At 51.3% G+C, this 22,168-nt stretch overlaps 1 protein-coding gene across 1 annotated transcript in view; it reads right to left on the reverse strand.

Moving 5' to 3' along the window:
• The window catches only part of CLIC4 (CLIC family member 4), a 251,494-nt gene that overhangs the window by 156,436 nt on the left and 72,890 nt on the right, over window positions 1-22,168 (reverse strand). Inside the window, exon 3 of the mRNA XM_086956394.1 lies at window positions 12,173-12,298. Coding sequence (XP_086812520.1) covers window positions 12,173-12,298 — 126 coding nt within the window. The remainder of the gene's footprint in view (window positions 1-12,172; window positions 12,299-22,168) is intronic.

The following is a 22,168-nucleotide window of genomic DNA, read 5'->3' on the forward strand; positions in this document are numbered from 1 at the left end:
GAGGAGTTCAGCGCCGCCTACCTGGACGATATCGCGGTATACTGCCTCCACTGGGCTGAGCACCTCCAACACCTCCAGGAAGTCTTGGCTGCCCTCCGCCGGGCCGGATTAACTATAAAGGCCAGCAAATGCCAGATCGGCCAAGGTTCCGTGACCTACCTGGGGCACCAAGTGGAAAGCGGCCAGGTGGCCCCCCTTCAACCCAAGATCTAAGCCATCATGGCCTGGGAGCCCCCGATCACCCAGACAGAGGTCCGAGCCTTCCTGGGGCTCACTGGGTATTATCGGCGCTTCATAAAAGACTATGGCAGTATTGTGGGCCCCCTCACGGGGCTCACTTCCAAAAGACACCCACCGAAGGTGCACTGGACACCCGAGTGTCAGACCGCCTTTGAGACCCTCAAGACAGCGGTGTGCACCGCCCGTGCTCCAAGCCCCTGATTACAGCCGAGAATACATAGTGCAAACGGACGCCTCCGATCACGGCGTCGGGCGGTCCTCTCACAAGTCAACACCGAGGGAATTGATCAGCCGGTGGCCTTCATTAGCCGACGTCTGCTGGCCCGAGAACAGCGCTGGAGCACCATTGAGCGGGAGGCCTTCACAGTGGTGTGGGCCCTCAAGAAGCTCCGGCCCTATCTCTTCGGCACCCACTTCCGGGTACAAACTGACCACCAACCTTTGCGGTGGCTGATGCAGATGCGAGGGGAGAACCCAAAGTTGCTGCGTTGGTCCATCTCCCTACAAGGGATGGACTTCACTGTAGAGCATCGCCCAGGCAACGACCACGCCAACGCAGATGGCCTGTCCAGCTTCTTCCGCCTCGGCGAGGAGAATACCCAAGAAGATGGGTGACTCTCCCAGCCTTCAGCTGGGGTGGACGTGTGTTGGACCCGGCCTCGTGGCGTGGTCCAACACACGAGGCTTTTATTTTGTGTACTCTACACCCCTCTTGTGTATACAGTTGAATTTGTGTGGGGGTCTGGGGTAGTAGAGTTATGAGCCCTCACCCCCTTTTTTGTGTATAACAGACGGATGGGAGGACAGGATATCGCTTTATGCGGATCACATCCTGCTTTACCTTGCTAGTCCTCGCAAGTCATTCATGGTGGCCATGGACATTTTTGCTAGCTTCGAGAGGAACCCCGGGATACAGTATAAACTGGGGCAAGTCCGTCATGTATGTCCTCAGCGGTGATTCTACGGTGGTCCCCCGTAACTGCCCGATTAAGATCGCCACAGATGGGTTTAAGTACCTTGGGATTTTTGTTTCCAAAGACGCGGCCACCTGGGAATTTCGAGGCGGAATTGTACTCTAGGCCTGGCAGGTACCCGCTCACCAGGCCCACCAAACACTCAGTACAAATCTGGCACATAGTGCAACGAAAATTGGTCTGGGCTGACACACTGACTATGGCTACCCAGTTATGGGCTTCGAAAAGACTGGGTACCCTGAGCCACACCAAGGGTTCCGCAACTGGGACTTGATCGGGATCTCCTGCGTCAAAGACTTATGGGGTTCAGGGGGTGTAGTGTCCTTCGCCTCACTCCAACATACATACGAGCTTGCACAAACAGAACACTACCGTTACCTGCAGGTCCGGCACTCCCTCGAACCCAACATTCCCGCAGGGACACTTCGCCCAGCCTCATCCCCCCTGGAAGACAGATTACTGGACAGCCACCTCCCCGAACACGCCATCTCCCTCACAAATAAAAAGATCATTAACAACTCCCCAGATCTTTTGCAATCCCTGAAAACTAAGTGGGAGTCCAATGGGTTGGAAATAGACGAGGAAGAGTGGAAAAGAGTGCTAGCGTCCCCTAAGGAAGTGGCCATCTCAGCTAGACTTCGCTTGATTCAGCTAAAAATTCTCCACCGGATCTATATTTCAGGGACTAGACTGCAGTTGATGGGCCGAATTGTGGATGGGCTTTGCCGGAGGGGATGTGGAGAGGTAGGGACATTCTTCCACATTATATGGTAGTGCCCAGTGCTCCAGGTTTATTGGCAACGGATACACCAGTGCATGAGGGAGGTATGGGAGGTGGAGCTGCAGGTTGAGGCAAAGAGGTGTCTATTAAATATATGGGAGCCCAATGATCTGTCGCCCAGTGGGAGGATCTGGGCCACACTGGGCTTTGCAATTGCAAAAAGGAACATTGCTAGGCTGTGGGGGGCTGCAGGGCCTCCTAAACTTGGTCCATGGAAAACGGACATGGACTGGTGCATGCTCCAGGAGAAGACTGTTTATGTAGCCAGGGGATGCCCACAGAAATGGGTCGGTATCTGGTCCAGCTGGAATGAGTACAAGGGTGACGAACCACTCGCACTGCTGAATGTATAATGATGAACTGTAAAGCGTAATGTCAAAGGTACCCAACCCTTTTCTCTTGCTTGATTTCCTACGGTACAATTGTATGTCTTGCACTGTATGATTGTGATGAACACCACTGTTTCCTGAAAAGTTAATAAACACATTTTTTTTTTTAAATAGTCGTAAGCACTGAATCTAATAGCAAGCACATCCTCCACCTGCAGGCAAATGAGAAGCAAAGAGAAATATATAAGCTGATTTCAATGTTGAAGTTTCTCACGGAGGCCTGGCCTACTTGAGCGTCTACTCTGGCATCCAAGTTGAGACAATAGTGTCTCGTGAACATAAGTACCGATTTCCAAGTGGCTGCATTGCAGATCTCAGCAATCGGTACACTGTGCAGAAAAGCCACCGTAGCTGCCTTCCCTCTAGTGGAATGAGCCTTGGGAGTCGAAAAGAGGGGCATATTGACAACTGGTAAGCCAGCTTGATAAATGACACTATCTATCAGGAGACGGAGCGACTAGAGGCTGGGAAACCTGTTTTGACAGAACCACAGTTTGCGAACAGTTGTTCAGATTTCCTAATAGCCTTAGACTTGTCTAAATAGAATTAAGACCCTTTTTTAGGCTTAGGAGGATGAAGAGACCTCTCAGCTGGCGTGGATGGATTAGGAAAAAAGGTAGTGTTGGAAAGGGGATCTTCGGGCTGGCCGAGCGAAGTCGAGAGGCCTCCTGGCGAGGTTCCCCTCCTAGGGTCGTACAGACGAGCAATCACCCCCCTACAGATGGACACCACACAAGGATAGGTTCTCAACGTTTTTATCAATACTTTAAGGCAGGTTATCGTAACGATACAGTTGTAACTGGATCCAGGGATCCTTTCAGGTTTAGTCTCTGAGGGAAGGGGGTAGCGGGACAGTCTTGGTACCAGTCTGGTACCGGGATACCCTGCGCTCAGCTCTCAATCCTCAAGCTGGGGGGTCCTTCGGTATGGGCCACGGCAGCGCCAGCAGGGCTCAAAAGATGGTTATACGAAGATGGGCCGCGGCAGCGCCAGCAGGGCTCAAAAGATGGTTATACGAAGATGGGCCGCGGCAGCGCCAGCAGGGCTCCAAAGATGGTTTCATGAAGATGGGCCGCGGCAGCGCCAGCAGGGCTCCAAAGATGGTTTCAGGTTCAACGCGGATGAGTTCGTCTTGGTGTCTCTCGACTCCAGGATACAACTGCTGACCTGCTCCGGAGCTGCCCCAGTTATAGGTCTGGCGTCCTTTGATATCCGGACCCTCTCACCTGGAGGTCGGAGGGGCCGGGATGTGCGTGTCCAGACACCCAGCAGGGGGGTGGAGCCAGCGCCCAGGGAATCTGGGGGCGATCGAAACCAGGCGTTGGGGGACGGTTGGAGGACCATCGAAACTCTTTTCCCCATTGACCCGTCAAGTGGCCTCTTTACCCCCTGGTCGGATCGTGGTGCCTCCATGTCGGGGCTTTGCTGGGTCTGTGGCTGGGGTCGGGCCGAGGCCACGAGGCCTGGTCGTAGAGGGCCCAAGATGGAGTCTGGGTTTGAGATGGTGGTCTGGGATAGGGTTCGGACCAGACGAGGGTGTTGAGGAGGGTGGGCCGAGGTCCATCGGGGGAGAGCTGGTGGCTGCCCGGAGGGGCGGCTCTCGTGTCGGGTGGAAGGTGCTGCTCTCGGCCGGGGAACAGGGTTCGAGGTAGTCCGGGGCCCGCCATGCGGGAGGAGTGGGACCACGCCACGAGGCCGGGTCCAACAGGTAGGCAGTGAGATAGTTTGGTTAACATGAAAATCCGACACCACCTTCGGAAGGAAGGAGGGATGGGTTCTTAGAACTACTGTTGAGGTAAAAAACAGTGTATGGCTCATTAGAGCAGAGCGCCTGAATCTCGCTCACACTACGAGCGGAAGTGACTACCACTAAAAAGTGCAGCCTTCCGTGTAAGATACTGAAGGGAAGCTTTGTGGATAGGCTCAAAGGGGTGCCCCATGAGCTTGGAAAGAAGCAGGTTTAGCACCCAAGGAGGAGAAGGAGGTCGGATTGGAGGGAAAACGTTTTTTAACCCTTGCAGGAAATCCTTAACCACCTGAAGCTGAATGAAAGACGGTTGAGAGGGCGACTTTCTATATGCTGTATTGACAGCGAGATGTATCTTTATGGAATGAAATTTCAGACCAGATTTGGCAAAGTGGAGGGGATAAGGTAGAATTACCTCCTCTTGACCCTTGGTAGGCTGGAAACCATTAAACACCACATATAAAAATGTTTCCATTGAAAAGAATAAGAGTGCCTTGTCGAAGGCCTTCTAGACTCTTTCAAGATGTTTTTGGAGTCCTGAGGAAGACCTAGGTGTCCATGCTGGAGGACCTTAGGAGCCATGCTGCTAAGTTCTGCGAGTCATGGCTGGGGTGATGAATCGTCCCGTTCGTTTTGGACAACAGGGTCAGCCTGCACAACAGTCTCCTGTGCTGGCATTACAAGAGATGTAGAAGGTCCGTGTACCACCTCTGTCATAGCCAGTACCGTGCAATTGGTATCATCCTCGCACTGGAGTGGGAGAACTTGGTTATGACCTTCGGTATGAGAGGAAGAGAAGGAAAAGCATGCACAAAGTTCCCTGACCAGTTTATCAAAAGTGCATTCCCTTTCGACCCTGGTCGGTAAAACCTTACGCGAAGTCGCTGCATTTTTTGTTTGTATTGTCCGCAAAGAGATCGATGCTTGGACGACCCCCTTGTCTGAAGATTCCTTCCCCCACCTCGTTATGCAGAACTCAGTCTTGTTGATCGTCGAAGTACCGACTGAGAGAATCTGCTTGAGCATTTTGATTCCCTGGCAGGTGTATTGCTGTGATCAACAGTTGCCTTGCCAGTAGCCAATGCCATAGTGTTTGAGCCTCTACAGATAGAGAGGGAGAACAGGCCCACCCTTGTTTGTTTAGATAGTACATGGTGGTCGTATTGTCCATCTGTAGTAGTATGCTGCTGACCTGAATGGAGGGAAGAAAAGCCTTGAGGCCCAAATGAACGGCCCCGTAGCTCCAACATGTTGATGTGAAAATTCTGTTCTTTGGCCGACCACCGACCTTGAGTTTGGAGAGACCCCATGTGCACTCCCCAGCCCTGGAGGGCATCTGGGATTAGAGTATGCGTTGTGGGAGACTGGTGGAATGGAATTCCCGCCTGGAGATTTCTCAGATGTGTCAACCATGGAATAGAAGATTTTGCAGCTTGTGATACATAAACCTTGTCGTCCTACCGAGCTGTCCGTCGATCCCACTTGTCCTCCAGATCCGGCTGTAAAGGCCGCATTTTCAGCCTGGCATTGAGAACGAGGAAGATGCAGGATGCCATTGACCCTAGGAGAGAGGCAACCTGTTGGACCAAAGGTAAAGGGGTACAAAGAATCTGTTTGCACTTCGGAGTGATAGATGATAGTCTCTCCTCCGAAGAAAACACTTATCCTACGACGGAGTCTACTATCGCACCCAGATAGTGTATTCTTTGAGCGAGCTGCTGAACCAACTTCTCAAAGTTTACATAAAGGCCCAGTTCCAGTAAAAGCACTAAGCAGCGTTGCTAGTGGATCCTCACACACTGGTGGGAAGGACCCTTCAAAAGCCAGTCATCGAGGTAAGGGTAAACAAACAGTCCCTGGCGCCGAAGAACAGCTGCTACTACTGCCATGCATTTGGTAAACACTTGACGAGCTGACTTCAACTTGAAGGAAGAATTTTGAATTGGTAATGCTAGGATCCTACCATGAAGTGGAGGAACGTCCGATGTTGGTTAACTGGAATATGCAGGTCTATTAAACACATCCAGTCCCCTTGTTGGAGAGGAGGATAAGTTTGATGGAGAGCCAGCATGCAAAACCTTTCCCTCTGGATGAATTTGTTGAGTGCGCAAAGATCTAAAATAGGTGTGAACTCTGTTTTTCGAGTATACTCCTTGCCCCGTTGAGGGACAGGTACCTCCTCTGTGGCTGATTTCCGCCAAAGAGTGGCTACTTCGTGCTGCAGCAGTTGGGGCTGGGGCGATAGCCGGATGTGGATGACGAAAACATAGAAAGTACCAATTCTGCAGCATGCTTAATACCCATTGATCTTTTGTGATGTTGCGCCACTCTTGTATGTGGTTGGCTATACTTCCCCCCCTCCCAATTCCCCCCCCCCCAACTGGAGTGGGAAATAGCGACGGGGAAAGTGAACATTCATTGCTTTGAAGGGTCTTTTGTCGAAGCGGTGGACTGGCATGGGGCCCCTCTCCCACAGGAAGTGAGAAGTCCCTTATAGTGGGTTCTGGGTTGACGTTGCTGCTGCTGATGCCTCTGCCACTGAGGGGTTTGAACCCTCTGATGGAATCCTGCATCGTATGGTTTCTATCTGAGGCAGAATTATTTTTTCTTTTCGAGGCCTACAGCCTTCAGGGTATCAAGCTACAATATAATTCTGGCCATCTCGTCTATGTGAGTGCCAAATAAGGAACTCCCCGGGAAAGGGAAGTTTAGAATTTGTTGCAGCGCTTTGCGTTTTAGTGCAGTTAGACGAAGCCGAGATGCCCGTCTGGCACAAATTTCATGAGCATAGGAATAGGCAAATAAGGTAGCTCCATCTGCTGCAGCGCTAATAATTGGATTTGCTACTGAACACCCATACTGTAATATTTCCTCAAAGTCTCCGTGATCCTCTTTGGGAAGTTTATGTTTACATTTTTCCAAAGTATAGGGCCCTGTCATAGCGCCCTAGGAGAGTTGAGGCGCTACATATCTTCAACATTGAAGCAGAAGTGCCACAGACTTTTCTCCCCCAAGAGTCCTGGGTTCTGCTTTCCCTATCTTGAGGCACCGATGAGGAAGAGGCCACTGCGAGGGTCTTTTTCGTCGCTACAATAATCACAGAATCCGGAGAAGGATCTGCTCTAAGAATAGTGGATCTTGTTATGGAGGCCTGTACTTTTTCAAGATCCTTTTCTGGGCAGTCTTAAGTGTTGCCGGTGTGAGAAATATATCCATAACCGCTGAAGAAGCCCAGGCACTAAAGGCAGCAGAGGTCTTGTCGCTGATCTAAGATGCAGGGTTTCAAAGATCACACAGGATAAGGTTTGAAGGATAGCCATGTCAATGTTCAATTTTGATGCCCCCCTGGTAAGCACGCCCTGAAATGTGCTAACATCGTCTACTAGAGAGAATCTCGAAGGAGGGCTATCTGTTAAGGTAGGTGACTAGTCCCTTTTTAAAGAGGGAGTCGAGGATGAAGACCATGAAGGTTATCTGTGTCTTCTCCAATGACTACATGCTGGGGACCTCCTTCTTGTAGGTGGGGTCGCAGTTCGAGCACGATCTCGGCCTCTCTGGTAAATTGTGGGAGAGAGGTCTACTGTCTGCACCAACTGAGCCAGCCGTGACCTGTGCACGGGGCTTGGAGCAGCCCCATGTCTCTTACATCTGTGTTGAACATTTCTGCCAATGATGTAGTGGCAACATCCACCTAGGAGAATGGTGCACGGAAGGGGATCTCTGCTCTCCTGTGTCTTGTTGTACAGGAGGTTCTGTTGTCTGCGGTTGATAATGCTCAGGAGAGGAGACTGAACTGTCCGACGATGGTAAAAGGATCTCTGGAGATCTTGAACTTGACAACGTTGTGTCTTAACACTGAGCAATCAGAATATCTTACTGATCGAGATCGATGAGTCGACGTCGAATGTGGAGAATGTCTCGATGTCGAGCCTTGAGCCACTGAGACTTCTTGGACTGGAATAGAGGGCCGAGAAGACACTGATGGAGTCTGGATTCTCAACGTCAGAAGAGATGCCGCCGACAGTGTCCGTATTCGCGACATTAGCTTTCCTTATCCTGCGACGTCGATTGAGACTGTGTCGATGGTAAGATTTGCTTTGACGTCGGCCCTGAGATCACCGATGGAGACGATGTCTTGACGTCGTAAGGTTAGGCGACGACGGTGAGCATGACCGTCGTCGAGGTGTCAAAGAGGGTCGAGGTCTCAACATTGACCGCCGTTGGGTTGATGTCAATGGAGGGATTCGTCTCTATGTCGAGCGTCTATGAGGTGATGCTAACAGAGCACTGTGCCTCTACGTTGAGTCGATGCCAACGGAGACAGACTCCTCGACATGGAGCGTCACTGAGCTGATGTCAATGGAGGAGGATGATGATGATCTGACACCTGTGAATGACGACGATGAGTAGACTACAACGCCATCTTCAGTGCAGTTCTTTGACGCAGAGTGGTGTTCCGATGCAGTCGACTGTGGAGGCCTCGTCGATGGGGAGACTTGTTTAGTCACTGGAGGCATTTTCGACGCCGAGCCCGACGCATTAGAACAGCAGACAGGGACCTTACTTCTCGAGGTCGATCTGGATCTACTCTTCTTATGCCTCACTGGAGAGCTTCCTCAAGTAGATTTTTGCTTCTCTGAGAGACGATAAAGACGAATCCTCTCTCTCTCCTTGAGAGTGCATCTAGAAAGGGTTTTACAGTGTTGGCAAATCTCAGAGTGAGACTCAGGAAGACAAAGTATACACACAGGATGTGAATCAGTTTTGGCCTTCTTGCCACAGGAAGGACAAGGGTCAAAAAGAGAAGAAAGACATGTTGTGACAGAAAAAAGACAAGTTTCTGTCAGAAAAATGGTAGGACCTTACTCTACAGGTTGAAAGACGTCGAGTAAATAGTAACTAACAGGTTTTTATAGAGAAATTTCTCGACAAATAGTCCAAAATAGCAGAGCTGAAACTCCAGGGTCCTGACTGGAGGAGCCAGAAAGAACAACTGACCTAACTGTCAGCCCTGAGGGGCGTGGCCAGGCCGCCAACCAAGATGGCCGAGCAGCACTGAAGCTCCGCCAGCCTTACCAGCTTAGCGGCTAAATCCCCCGGAAATGCTGCCGTGATCACCCCCTGCTCGACATCCGAAGTCGTCAGAACATGTAGGGAGCCTGCTGATCTCACCCGCCCGAGGAATAATGCCCCTGTTACAGTAGAATCACAGCTCGGTGGATAGTGGCGTAGCTACATCAGGCCTCGAGCTCTGTCAAACACCTCGCTGACGATTTGTGGACACGTCGAGACCCGGGCCGGCTGGTTGCTGAAAGCGGACATCCCCATTACCGATGAGAGCCCCGGGCGCTGGTCCCCCCAGAGGCCCTCCCCCCTCCGCTGTTGTTTTTGCATTTGTCAACCCGAGTGGGATGAGTATGCTCAACGTGAGTCCCATGCTCTCCACACCACTGGAGTCAAGCTATCCTGGCTGAAGACGGCTGATAGCCAGAAACCGGTCCTAGGATGCTTGATTACTGTCCAGGAAAGACATGGCTTGGCAGTTCAGGCTAGACTGTTCCCATGAGGCACAGGGTCAAGGCTGATTTGCATATGGCCATGGCTGAACTGGGGTGGTGTGGAGTGCAAAAAAACGATGAATTTAGGCCCAGATCTCTATACTGGGGTGAATGTATGACATTGTTCTGCATTCTGTCCATCAACTGTTGTTTTTGCATTTGTCCATCCGGCCATGTGCAGGTGCAGATGCGGGGGAGCGTCCTTCAATCCCTCCGCTCCGGTTGCCCCCACACTTCAACTACTGACAACGTCCTGCCCGCCGAGAGGCCCGTTATTAGTCACCTCTCTCAACTCTGGCTGAATACTGCACTTTGGCGCCGGGAGCTCTCACAATATCGGCCCCCCACTTAACGACATTAGAGGCCCTTGGAGCAGGCCGCTGTGGCCCCATATCCCGTCCCGTGGCAGACGCTTCTGCTCGCATCGGAACGCTGCGCTACCCCACGCAGTCATGATGGAGGGCGATCTGAGGGGAACTGCATGGCATCCATGCCCAGTGGTGACACCCTTTCTCTGCACCGGAATATCCAGTGGAGAGCACTGCCTGCCCTCTGCCATCTTTGGGCCTGATCGGCTGCTTCTGGGACGCCAAGAGACCATTCCCATTTTGGCTGCTAATTCGCTGCGCCGCAGCTCCTGCCTCTGGAGGACTGATCCCAGCGGTTGTGGTGCGGGTCTGGACTTGGACCGGCGCGCTGCGGGTCCAGTGCATTGCATTGCCTCCACACTGTCTGCACCCTCCTGTGCTTTCGTCGCCTGCCCTCGCCTGCAGCCACCGACTCTGCTGTTGTTCTTCTATCCCTCAGCTTGGCCTTGTTAGACTCATGTTATCATTGCGGGGGCCCTCTTGGGTTGTCGGCTCCTGGTGGCTCTGCTTGGCTGTGACGGGGAGTGCGGTCTCTTGGGGCACGCTCCTTATTTCCTTGATTGCTCATCGGCGTAGACCAGTGATCCCGTGGGTGTCCGGTGTCCCAAGAGCTCAGACCTTTGTTCCGCGTCAGTGCCCAACTTGTACTGCTCATCAACTGCATACCAGGGGATCCTCTGTTGACCCCAGCACGCCTGACCGAATATCTGCTCCTTGCTCCCCATTTGCACACCATCTGTCGCACTGCTCACCTGATCACCTCAGCTTGGAGCCCCGGTCCGGTCTAGCGTGGAGTAACTGCTACCTTTTACTGCGGCCACTTCCCTCACTCATACAGGGCCTTGTGCTGAGACGTTGTGGTATCTCTGGTCGGTTGTACCTCATCGCGGGTGCACGAGGATGCCTGGCGCAAGACTGGCTTGGGACATATCACGCTGTTTCTTCGACACCCAATGCTTGGCGCACGGATTCGCCCTCTCCTTCCATAGTTGGCTCCTGGCCCGGGCCTGTCCTCTCCCTGTCCTCGCCCGCAGAGCATGTCCCACTGCCACAGGCCCGCTGCGTGATAATGCGGCATGGGCCGCAAAGATCCGAAGCAGAAGACCCTCCCCTTTGAAAAGCTGGTGGAGAAGCTCTCGGAGGACAGTGCGGATATGGCAGCTGGTGGACACAGTGTGGACCGTGTTGACGTCCCCATTGCCCCTTCCTCTTCCCTGTTGCAGGAGATGAGGGCTGGCTTTAGAGCTCTGGATGGGTGATTGGATGCCCTTGATAAAAATCTCGAAAGCCTGGGAGCCAAGCTCCAGGTTCAGGACAGACGCCTAGACGTGGCGGATACGTGCATTTTGGACATAGAGGATGGTACTGCACAGTCCCTTAAGAGGTTGAAACGTGTGGAGTGTATTCTCAAAGAAGTGGCGATCAAGAAGGAAGACCTCGAAGCGCGCAGTCGACGCAACAACATCCGCAGCCAGGGAGTACCGGAAACCACTGCCACGGGCAGACTAGACCTTTGGCAAGGACTCCTTCACCCCCGGCTTTGTTGTGGAGCGCGCACACCGCACCATGGGACAACGGCCAAATCCGGGCTGCCCCCCTCTAACTATCATTGCCCGTGTCATGAACTTTCGGGATTGCGATACTGCACTGCGCCTGGCCAGGAAACGTGGGGACACCACATGGCAGGGCTCTAAATTATCCTTCTTCCTAGACTTTCCCATCATGGTTCAAGAGGCCCATCGCAAATACAATTGTTCTAGGACAAATCAAAACAGAAGCAGGGGGAATTCCCGGGCTGCTGAAGGCTTGGTTTGTTTAAAGAACGCGTTGTACTTTCTAGGAGTCTAGGGAAGTAGCCTTGCCGTATTTGGACTGCATTGGCTATGACTAATTATGGATATGATTCTTATGCCTTTATAAGGATATGATTTGTTATAAACACATAAGGGCATAAATCGGGGAATATTTAATTAGGGTCCTAGATACGTTCATAATAAAGTAGGATGTTAAAGTGGCGACATGCCATTACAGTAGACTACATGAAATTAGAGTTCATAATAAATTACAGTAGATTAAAATATTTAGAGGTATTTCTCTACCTTAATTAACACTTACTTTGGTGGGCACAAGACATCTTCGAGAAATTCTTCAATCTTGTTTACGTCAGTTTTTACTTCATGATTGAATGTAATAAATGGCGGGTGTGTTCCTGGTGCCAAATTTTGCAAGTCTGCAGGTTTCCTGACAAACAAAAGTGAAACAGTTCACATTAGCTAAAAAGGGCAAATCAACCTATAAATAGGATTAAAATATGGAATGGCTGTTTACCAGTAATCCCATTGCTCAATCAAGAGAGCCTCCAGTAAAATTATAAGCCCTGAATAGTCCCTCCGACATGTGAAATCACGGACAACTTTTTAATAGAAAAAATATATAATTCGCATTCGAAAAAAGAAAAGTGCAGCAGCCTACAAAACAAGCTATACTGGTCAATTCCATTTATTTAATTTAATAAAGAAACCCTTAATAATGAAAAATATACAGTTGTCAGCAGAATCATAAATGGCAAAAAAAAGCTCTTTCACATTTACTTTTATTTTTTTATATTTATTTGAGCAAATACATAAATATACAACTCATACAGTACATATAATAAGTAAGTGATCAATTCCAAAAGAATCAAAATTTGATAGATATATGACATTTGGCAGATATATGACATGTAAATGAATATATAAATAAAGAAAAAGAAAATAAAGAATATATCACATCTTTAGAGGCTATGAGTTTCTTTGGTTGTCAAACCAGGTAGTGACTGGGGCCCATAACGGAGCCCCAAGGGTTCGTAGTCTTTTCCCTTTGGTTTTATAAATTGCAGTCTCCTGTTTATAAATTCCTATTAGTCTATTCAGCCATCCTTGAAAAGTAGGGGCATCTGTATCTTTCCACCGTGTTGTCAAAAGTATTCTATATACTGCGGTCCAAACAAATACGGTCAATGCTTCATCATTACTATACCCTAGAGAATCATCGTAGCCCAGGATTATTAGTGTTGATGATGTTTTAAGCTCGTGTCCGAAAATTCCGGCCCAGTATTTGAACATCCCTTTTTAGATTGAGTCTAATTTAGGGCAGTCGGCGAGCATATGTATCAGATTAGCTGGGCTGAGAGAGCATCTCGGGCATTGATCATTTATTCTTTTTCCCCAACTGAATAATTTCGCAGGGGTGAAGTAAAGATCATAAATTGTCTTAAAAATTAATTTCGATGATAACATCAGGGACTTATCAATATCGATATTTGGATTATGTAGCATAGAGGCCCATTGTTTTTCCGTTTGTTCTAGATCGTCAGGTTGATTGTTTATGAGCAGTTCATAGATATTACCTATCCTAGTTACCCTTTTCTGGATTAGTTCTAGAATTGGGATGGCCGTCAGTTCTATTCTAGGTACAGTCTGTCTAAGGGATGTATATACTTGTATAAATTTCAGGTAGTCAGTACGGGAGTTTGATATTTTTGGCATAATTCTTCGAAAGACAGTATAAAATCCTGATGAAAAAGATCTCCTAGTGTCACTATCCCTAAGTTCTCCCATCTCCTCGAGATATTATCGTTAACTTGGGTCGGGATTATTGAACTATGCCAGAGTGGAGTATATTTGGTGTATTTAGGTATTGTCAAGTACTTCGTGGTATTCTTCCAAACTCTCCATGCATCCGTGATAGTCTTAAATTTAATTTTTTTAAAGTAAGATGGTTCGATTTGTTTTAAGAGAAGACCTCTGGCTTTTCCTCCTAACAATAGTTCATATATGTTATGTTATGTTATTTTGTGTCTTTTATAGCGCTCGGCTACTCAAAAGAGTGTCCCGGCGCTTTATTGACAGCCTGAAAAAGACTGATGGTATTGAACAGCTTAGGGCATTGTTTGTTGGTGGTTTAACATCAAAGAGGATAGTAATTTGTTGTAATAGTGTTGCCCAGGAATAGAATGTTAAATTTGGTACTGCCAGGCCTCCTCTTTGTTGGGGTAGAGTTAACTTGGGAAGAGCTCTTCTAATTTTGCCATAGTTCCAGATAAATCTTACCATGGAAGAATCGAGGGCTTTAATTATTCCAGCATCAGCCAGGAGCGGGATTGCCCGGAATAGATATAAGATTTTGGGAAATAAGCTCATTTTGAGGTAATTTGTTCTACCAATTATTGTTAGGTGTAAATTGTTAACTCTAGCAAGATCTTTTTTAACTTTTTTAATGAGAGGGTCGTAATTAAGATGATTTATTTCATTTACCTTAGGGGAGATGGTCACTCCTAAGTAAACCGCGTGGTTAACTTTATAAGGACTTACAAAAGATGTGTTTTCAGTACATATAACCATCGTCTTATTTTTATTCAGGGAATATCCTGAATATAAGCCAAAGGATCGAGTGATTAATTCGATCTCCTCAATTGCCTCAGTGGGGTTCGGTGTTAATACCGCCACGTCATCGGCATAGGCAAGTATTTTGGTGTTGTGAGTGCCAACACTAACCGGTTCAATTAGTGGAGAGGTAAGAAGCTTGATAATTAGTGGGTTAATGTATAGAGCGAAAAGAATTGGGGAGCACGGGCATCCTTGCCGCGTGCCCCTTTGAATGCTGATAGATTCTGACTCTTTACCGTTCACAGTGGTTTTAGCCTTAGGATCAATATAGAGTGCTTTAATAGATTTAATAAAAGCCGGGCCGAGATTGTTTAATTCTAGTACTTCCCATAAAAACCGCCAAGAGACCCGGTCGAAGGCCTTCTCCGTGTCTAATAGGATCATCGACATCTGGACCCCCTTTACCCCTGTGATGTCAAATAGGGAGATGGCTCTGCGAGTGTGGTCTGTCGTGCTCTTACCGGTGGATGAAGCCGTGCTGCCAGGGGGAGACCAGATGTTCGATGATCCCACCAAGCCGGTTGGCCAAGACCTTAGCATAGATCTTCGAGTCCGAGTTGATAAGTGAAATTGGGCGGTATGATGAGGTTGATTCGGGTGGTTTACCTTTTTTGGGAAAGATAGCAATATTCGTGTGCTTCCATGATTCCGGCGGTTTCCCATGCCATTGTACGCCGAGAAATAGATCTAATAGATATGGTACAATCAGGTTACTAAGCAGTTTATAGAGATCCAGAGGGATTCTGTCTGGCCCTGCAGCTTTTCCAGAGGCTGGTTCTAAAAGTGCTAACTCTACTTCAGTAATTGAGATCTCTCTTTCAAGGTCATCCCTAGTTGTGTTATCAATAGTTTTACCAGGATCTGTTTCGGGAAGCCAATTAGTCAGAAAGTCTTTAATGTTGGGCATAGGCAATCGATCTTGATTTTGGTACAACTTCTGATAATAATCTTGAAAAGCTGTTACTATGCCCTCAGAAGAGGTATATTTATGTCCTTCATAGTCTATAAGTTTTATTGTATTTTGTGATTGTTTCTGGCGAACTTTAAGAGACAGATGCTTCCCCACCTTTTCTCCATTTTCATATGTTTTATTCTGGTTTACCTGGAGAATTTCCGCAGCTTTTCGAGTCAAGTCACTATTAATCTCTGCTTTAAGAACTAAGATCTTACAGAGGGTATCTGATGCTTGCTGCCCAAGGTGTATCTGCGTGGCGTGCAGCAGCTCTAAGTTTGCTAGTTCAGTATTGAGCTGTTTAGTTAGACTATCAAGTTCTTTTTTACATTTGGCGACAAAGGAGATAGTTCCCCCCCCTTAGAGCCGCTTTATAGCAGTCCCAAACAACTAGCCTTGGTGCACTATATTGATTGTAATCAAAGAATTCTTTAGTCCAGATTTTAATATATTCTATATATTCTTAATTTGCAAGGAGTTTGCGGTCAAATGACCATTGAGAATATGGCTTTTTATAACAGGGAACATCAAGAGCAAGAAACAGAGCATTATGGTCTGATATTGTCTTGGGGGCTTTAGTTATCACAGCATCCAGGGCAATATAGGCTGATGACATTATATAGTCAATACGTACATATTTATTGTGTGGATAGGAGAAATACGTATAGCCAGGGTCTCTGTTGTTTTTTAGACTCCAGATATCGTTTAAATTGTGGCTGATCATAAATTGCCGTATTGCCCTGAATACTCTGGGTTTACGTCCGGTATACATCTGTTGTATTTGTCTACCGTGAACGTGACCCATAGAAATATTAAAGTCACCACAGACAATCAAAGGCCCTGTCCAAGATGCGAGCTCGAGTTCTAGGTCATAAAATAGGGCTGGATCGTCCAAGTTTGAACCATAAATCGAGCAAATAGTAATGCCGAGGTTAAGTTGTACTATAACCCACCTACCATGGGGGTCAGCTAGTTTCCGCAAAGGTTTGCCCAAAAAAGTTCTTGCCAGAATAACAACACCTCGTGTCTTAGAGGTCTGTGTTGTTGTATCTAGAATGTTAAAACCTGGTATTTTTAGTATCTCAATGTCACCTATCGGAATATGGGTCTCCTGTAAGCAAAGGATGTCACATGAAGCTTGATGTATTAATTGATATAGTTGTGCCCTCTTCCCCCTGTCGAACAAGTTACTTACCTTCGGTAACGATATATCTGTAAGAAACATTAGTTAGTGTTAGATTCCTTACCTTAGAATATCCCCAGGTGTCAGTCTGGATCCGGAAACTTTTGCGTAGCAGTACCCCTGCGCGTCGGTAGGCGTCGTCTGCAGGCGTCCCCTGCGGCTCCGCGTCCGTCGTCGGCGTCGTGCGCCGTGATGACGTCGCTGGAGTATATAGACGCCGCCTCCGCGCGCTGACGTCAGTTCTTTGCACACAGCTTTTCCGCGCCAGGAGACGCAGAGCCATGAGAGAACCAACACTGGTGCCATGTAAAACTAGGGCCCTGAAAGGGATGACCTTAACCCTAGGTATCAGTTCGCAGAACGGGGAGGATGGGTGGGTTCGGTAAGGAATCTAACACTAACTAATGTTTCTTACAGATATATCGTTACCGAAGGTAAGTAACTTGTTCATCTGAAAGAAACACGTTAGTGTTAGATTCCTTACCTTAGAATACATACCCCAGCAATACCAACCCCGGTGGTGGGTCTGCGAACCAATACAAAACTACACCAGAAAGTCCTGGAGGACAGAACGGCCAAAGAAGCCATCCCTCCGGACTTGACTGTCCAGGCAGTAGTGCCTCGCAAAGGTGTGCAGCGAGGCCCACGTAGCCGCTCGGCAAATGTCCTGCAAGGGGACTCCCCGGCCCAGGGCAGTAGTAGCCGCCGTGGCCCGAGTGGAATGGGCCCTCAGCCCAACAGGAGGCTCCTTCCGAGCCAAAGAGTAGCACGCTTTGATGCAGAGGACAACCCATCGAGAGATGGTTCGTTTACAAACCGCCCGTCCCTACTTCGCACCCACGTAGCCAACAAACAGTTGGTCATCCACCCGGAACTGGCGAGTGCGATCCATGTAAAATGAAAGCGCACGTTTTGGGTCCAGACGATGGAGCCGCTCTTCATCCTTTGAAGGATGCGGAGGCGGGAAGAAGGAAGGGAGGGTGATGGACTGCCCGATGTGAAAGGCCGAAACAACCTTGGGCAGGAAAGAAGGTCTAGTCCTCAGAACCACCTTGTCATGATGAACGGACAGGAAAGGAGGTTGGACAGAAAGAGCCTGGAGCTCACTCACCCTCCTGGCAGAGGTGATGGCAACCAGGAAAGCCGTCTTTAAAGTCAGGAGACGGAGAGGGCAAGAATGAAGGGGCTCAAAGGGAGCACACATCAGGAAAGTTAGAACCAGGTTCAAATCCCACTGAGGCATCACAAACGGAACAGGTGGAAACATGTGAGTGATGCCTTTCAAGAATCGAGTTACAATCGGGGATTTGAACAAAGAAGGCTGATCAGGAAGCCTCAAAAAGGCTGAAAGGGCAGAAAGGTAGCCCTTGATAGTGCCCAGAGCAGAGCCCTGCTGGGCAAGAGAAAGAAGAAACAGAAGAACCTCCAAAAGAGGGGCAGAAAGAGGATCCACAGCCTTTGCTGTGCACCATGCCACAAATCTGTTCCACCGACAGGCGCATACCGACTTAGTGGAGGGACGCCTGGCTGCCAGAATAACATCACAGACTTCAGGAGGCAAGTCAAATGGCCTCAACTGCCGCCGCTCAATCTCCAAGCATGGAGGTGGAGACTGGACAGGTTCGGGTGGAGGACCGTCCCCTGCTGCTGCGACAGAAGGTCCTCCTGAAGGGGCAGGCGGATCGGGGGACCGACTGACATGCTGAGTAGCTCGGGATACCAGTACCTTAGAGCCCAGTCCGGAGCCACAAGGATAACTTGGGCCCGGTCGCGCCTGATCTTCTTCAGCACTCTGGGCAGAAGTGGTATAGGCGGAAAGGCGTATAACAGACCGCAACTCCACTCGCGCCGAAAGGCGTCGCCGTGCGAGTGCCGTCTTGGAAACTCCAACGCGCAGAACTGATGACATTGCGCGTTCTCTTCTGTGGCGAATAGATCTAACCAAGGCTCTCCCCATTGCAGAAAGATGCCTTGCGCCACGTCCGAGTTCAGACGCCATTCGTGATCCATCGAGCACCGACGGCTGAGTTTGTCCGCCCTGGCGTTCAGAGAACCTGCCAGGTGTTGAACCGTCAGAGTCACGCCCTGACGTTCCAGCCATTGCCAGAGGCGCAGAGCCTCCTGGCAAAGGGTCCACGACCCCACTCCGCCCTGTGTGTTGCAGTACCACATGGCGGTGGTGTTGTCGGTGAACACCTGCACTACACTCCCGTTGACAAAGGGGAGGAATGCCTTCAGTGCCAGACGAATCGCCCGCAGCTCCAACAGATTGATATGGAGCCGGGACTCCGCCGGAGACCAGATGCCTCTGATCTCTGCCCCTCCCAAGTCGCCACCCCAGCCCTGGAGGGACGCGTCCGTCACGACAACGTGCTCCGGTTGGGGAAGGGAGAGGGACTTGCCCCTGACCCAATCGCGGTCGTAAGCCACCACTGCAGTTGTCTCGCAGTGCCCTCCGAGATCAAGACGTGGTCAGACAAGGTGCCCTGATGCTGTGCCCACTGAAACTTCAGGTCCCACTGCAGAGCCCGCATCCGCCACCGGGCGTGATGCACCAGAAGGATGCAGGAAGCCATCAGTCCCAGCAGCCGCAGCGTCAACCTGACCGAAACTCGGGATAGCGGCTGAAAAATGGGAATCAAAGCCTGAATATCCCGAACCCGCCGTTCCGGAGGATAAACCCGAAACTGCGCCGAGTCCAGAACCGCTCCGATGAAAAGGAGCTTTTGAGAGGGACACAGGTGTGATTTCGGCACATTGATGGAGAACCCTAGGTCGTGCAAGAGGTCTGCCGTCATCTGAAGGTGGTGGACGACTGTCTGGGGCGAGCCCGCCTTCAACAACCAGTCGTCTAGGTAGGGGAAGACTGAAACCCCCAACCTGCGCAGATGGGCTGCGACCACCGCCATCACCTTTGTGAACACCCGTGGGGCGCTGGTAAGGCCGAAGGGGAGCACGATAAACTGAAAGTGCTCCAGGCCTACCGTGAACCGCAGGTAACGCCGGTGGGCCGGCAGGACGGGAATGTGAAAATAGGCGTCCTGCAAGTCCAACGCTACCATCCAGTCTTGTGGGTCTAGAGCAGCCAAGACCTGAGCTAACGTCAACATCTTGAACTTCTCCTTCCGGAGGAAGCCGTTGACGTTCCTTAGATCCAAGATAGGACGTAGGCCCCCCTTGTCCTTCTTGGGCACCAGAAAGTAGTGGGAATAGCAACCACGCCCTACTTCTGGCCCAGGAACGCGCTCAATGGCCCCCTTGGCCAAGAGGGCCGTAACTTCCTCCTGCAGAAGTGTCAAGTGGTCCCCCGACACACGGTGGTTCTGCGGTGGCATGGCTGGAGGAGAGGTCTCGAAGGGGAGGGAGTAGCCCCTTCGGACGATTTGCAGCACCCACCTGTCCGAAGTGATCGTGCGCCAGTGAGCGTGGTGATGGCGAACCCTGCCACCCACTGGCGTCACATGGGGCCGAAAGCAAGGACTAGGAGGATTTAGGGGTAGATGCTGCGGGGGAAGGTGTGGTCTGACCCCGCCGTTGTCCCCGACCGCCACCACGGCGGTTTCCACGGCCGCCACCGCGTTGAAAGGATTGTTGCGGCGCGTGGCTGGCAGCACGTGTGGGGGCGCCCCTTCCTTGGCCACGAAAGGGACGAAACGAACCCGTTTGCTGACGCTGGGTCGAGAGACCCAAGGACTTGGCCGTGACCCTGGAGTCCTTGAAGCGTTCCAGCGCGTGGTCCGCCTTGTCACCGAACATGTGACAGCCATCAAACGGCATGTCCATCAAGGTATTCTGGACATCAGCCGAAAAATTGGCGGATCTCAGCCAGGCGTGGCGACGAATCGCCACCGTCGTTGACATAGCCCTGCCCAGCGAGTCGGTCGTATCAAGACCACACCGTATCGAATATTTCGCTGCATCCCGGCCCTCAGCTACAGCTTGACCGAGTTTTGCCCGCACCTCCATGGGGCATTCTGGCAGCAGTTCCGCGACCGTATCCCACACAGAGTGGGTGTAGCGGCCCAAGAGGCAAGCGGTGTTGCAAGACCGCAGGCCCAAACTAATGGACGAGAAGACCTTCTTGCCAAATTGGTCATACCTCTTGGATTCCCGGTCGGGCGGGGCCGACGGGAATGCGGACTGGGAGGTCGAGGCCTGGATCACCAGACTCTCAGGGGTGGGGTGGGTAGACAGGAACTTGGGGTCGTCCGGACAAGGACGGTGGCGCCTGGCCACGTTCCGATCAACAGGCGCACCTGAAGCGGGCCTGGACCACGTGCCCAACAGAACGTCTGACAAGGCTTCATTAAACGGCATCAGTGGCTCCTGTGGGCATGACTGCGGTTTGAAGACCTCGGTGAGGATGTTAGGCCTCACGGCCGCGACGGGGAGCTCAAGGTGTAAGGCCTTGGCAGCCCTCATCAGCACCACAGAATAGGCAGCTCCCTCCACCGATGCCACGGAAGGAGGAGAGATCAAACCAGGGTTAGGAGAGTCGTCCAGACCACTGGCATCCCCCAAGTCACCTGTCCAGTCCGGGTCATACTGGCACTCGCGTGACAGAGGGTCCTCGGACCCCTCCCAACCTTCACCGAACTCTTCATCTTCTCCGTATTCGGAGTCAACGATGTAGACCGGCTCCTCGGGGTTCATGGGCCCCATCAGCGCCGGGACCGGCGTCGAGCGACGCCCGTCCGGCGCCGCGTCCGGCGTCGGTGAAGGTAAGGGGACGGCGCCACCCGGAGCCGGCGCCGGAACCCCGCCGCCGGCCGGAGCCGGCACCGGAGAACCGGCGCCGCGCGGGGGCGGCGTCGGGGGTAACCCCGATGGTAACGGCGCCGGGGAGGCCGGAAGACCCGCCGGCGCCGATCCCGAAGGCCCTTGCGGCGCCGGGGTCGGAGCCGTCGGCGGCGCCGGGGCCGGAGCACCCGACGGCGCCGAGGCAGGGACACCCGAACCGCCAGGGCCCCCAGACGGTAGCACTGGGCCCGAAGGCGCCATAGGCCCCGTCGGAGAAGCGAGCGCCCTCATGGCCATGAGGAACGCCTCGATCTCCTCAGGCGTCGCGCCATGCCCAGGGACCGGAGGGTATGAGGCAGGCCGCGCCGGCGACTCTCGCGGAGCCGCGGGGTTGGGGTCACCCGAGCCCCCGGCCGCATCGCGCGAGCGTCGGGGGGGGAGTCGGGGGTACGATGACGACGCCCCGACTTCTTGTGCTTCTTACCTGATGAGCCTGACGAGTGGTGTCGACTTCCGGAACGCTCGGCGCGGCTCCGCGACCGCTCCCTCGAACGCTCTCTCGACCTCCGGCCGGACCGGGACCGCTCCAGGTCCCGACGTGGGGCCGACACCCGGAGCTCCAGTAGCTTGCGGGACCTCTCCCGCCTAGCCTTGTTGGTGAGGGCCCGGCAGTCGACACAGGAGTCCACGTCGTGGTCGGGGCCCAGACACCGGAGACAGAGGCGGTGATGGTCTGTGACCGACATCGTGCGCTCACAGTCATCACAGTGCTTGAACCCAGGCATCCTATCAGGCACAATTAGAGAGAT

This window comes from Lissotriton vulgaris, chromosome 2_1 (assembly GCF_964263255.1).
Source record: "Lissotriton vulgaris chromosome 2_1, aLisVul1.2, whole genome shotgun sequence".
NCBI classification, from domain to species: Eukaryota; Metazoa; Chordata; class Amphibia; order Caudata; family Salamandridae; genus Lissotriton; species Lissotriton vulgaris.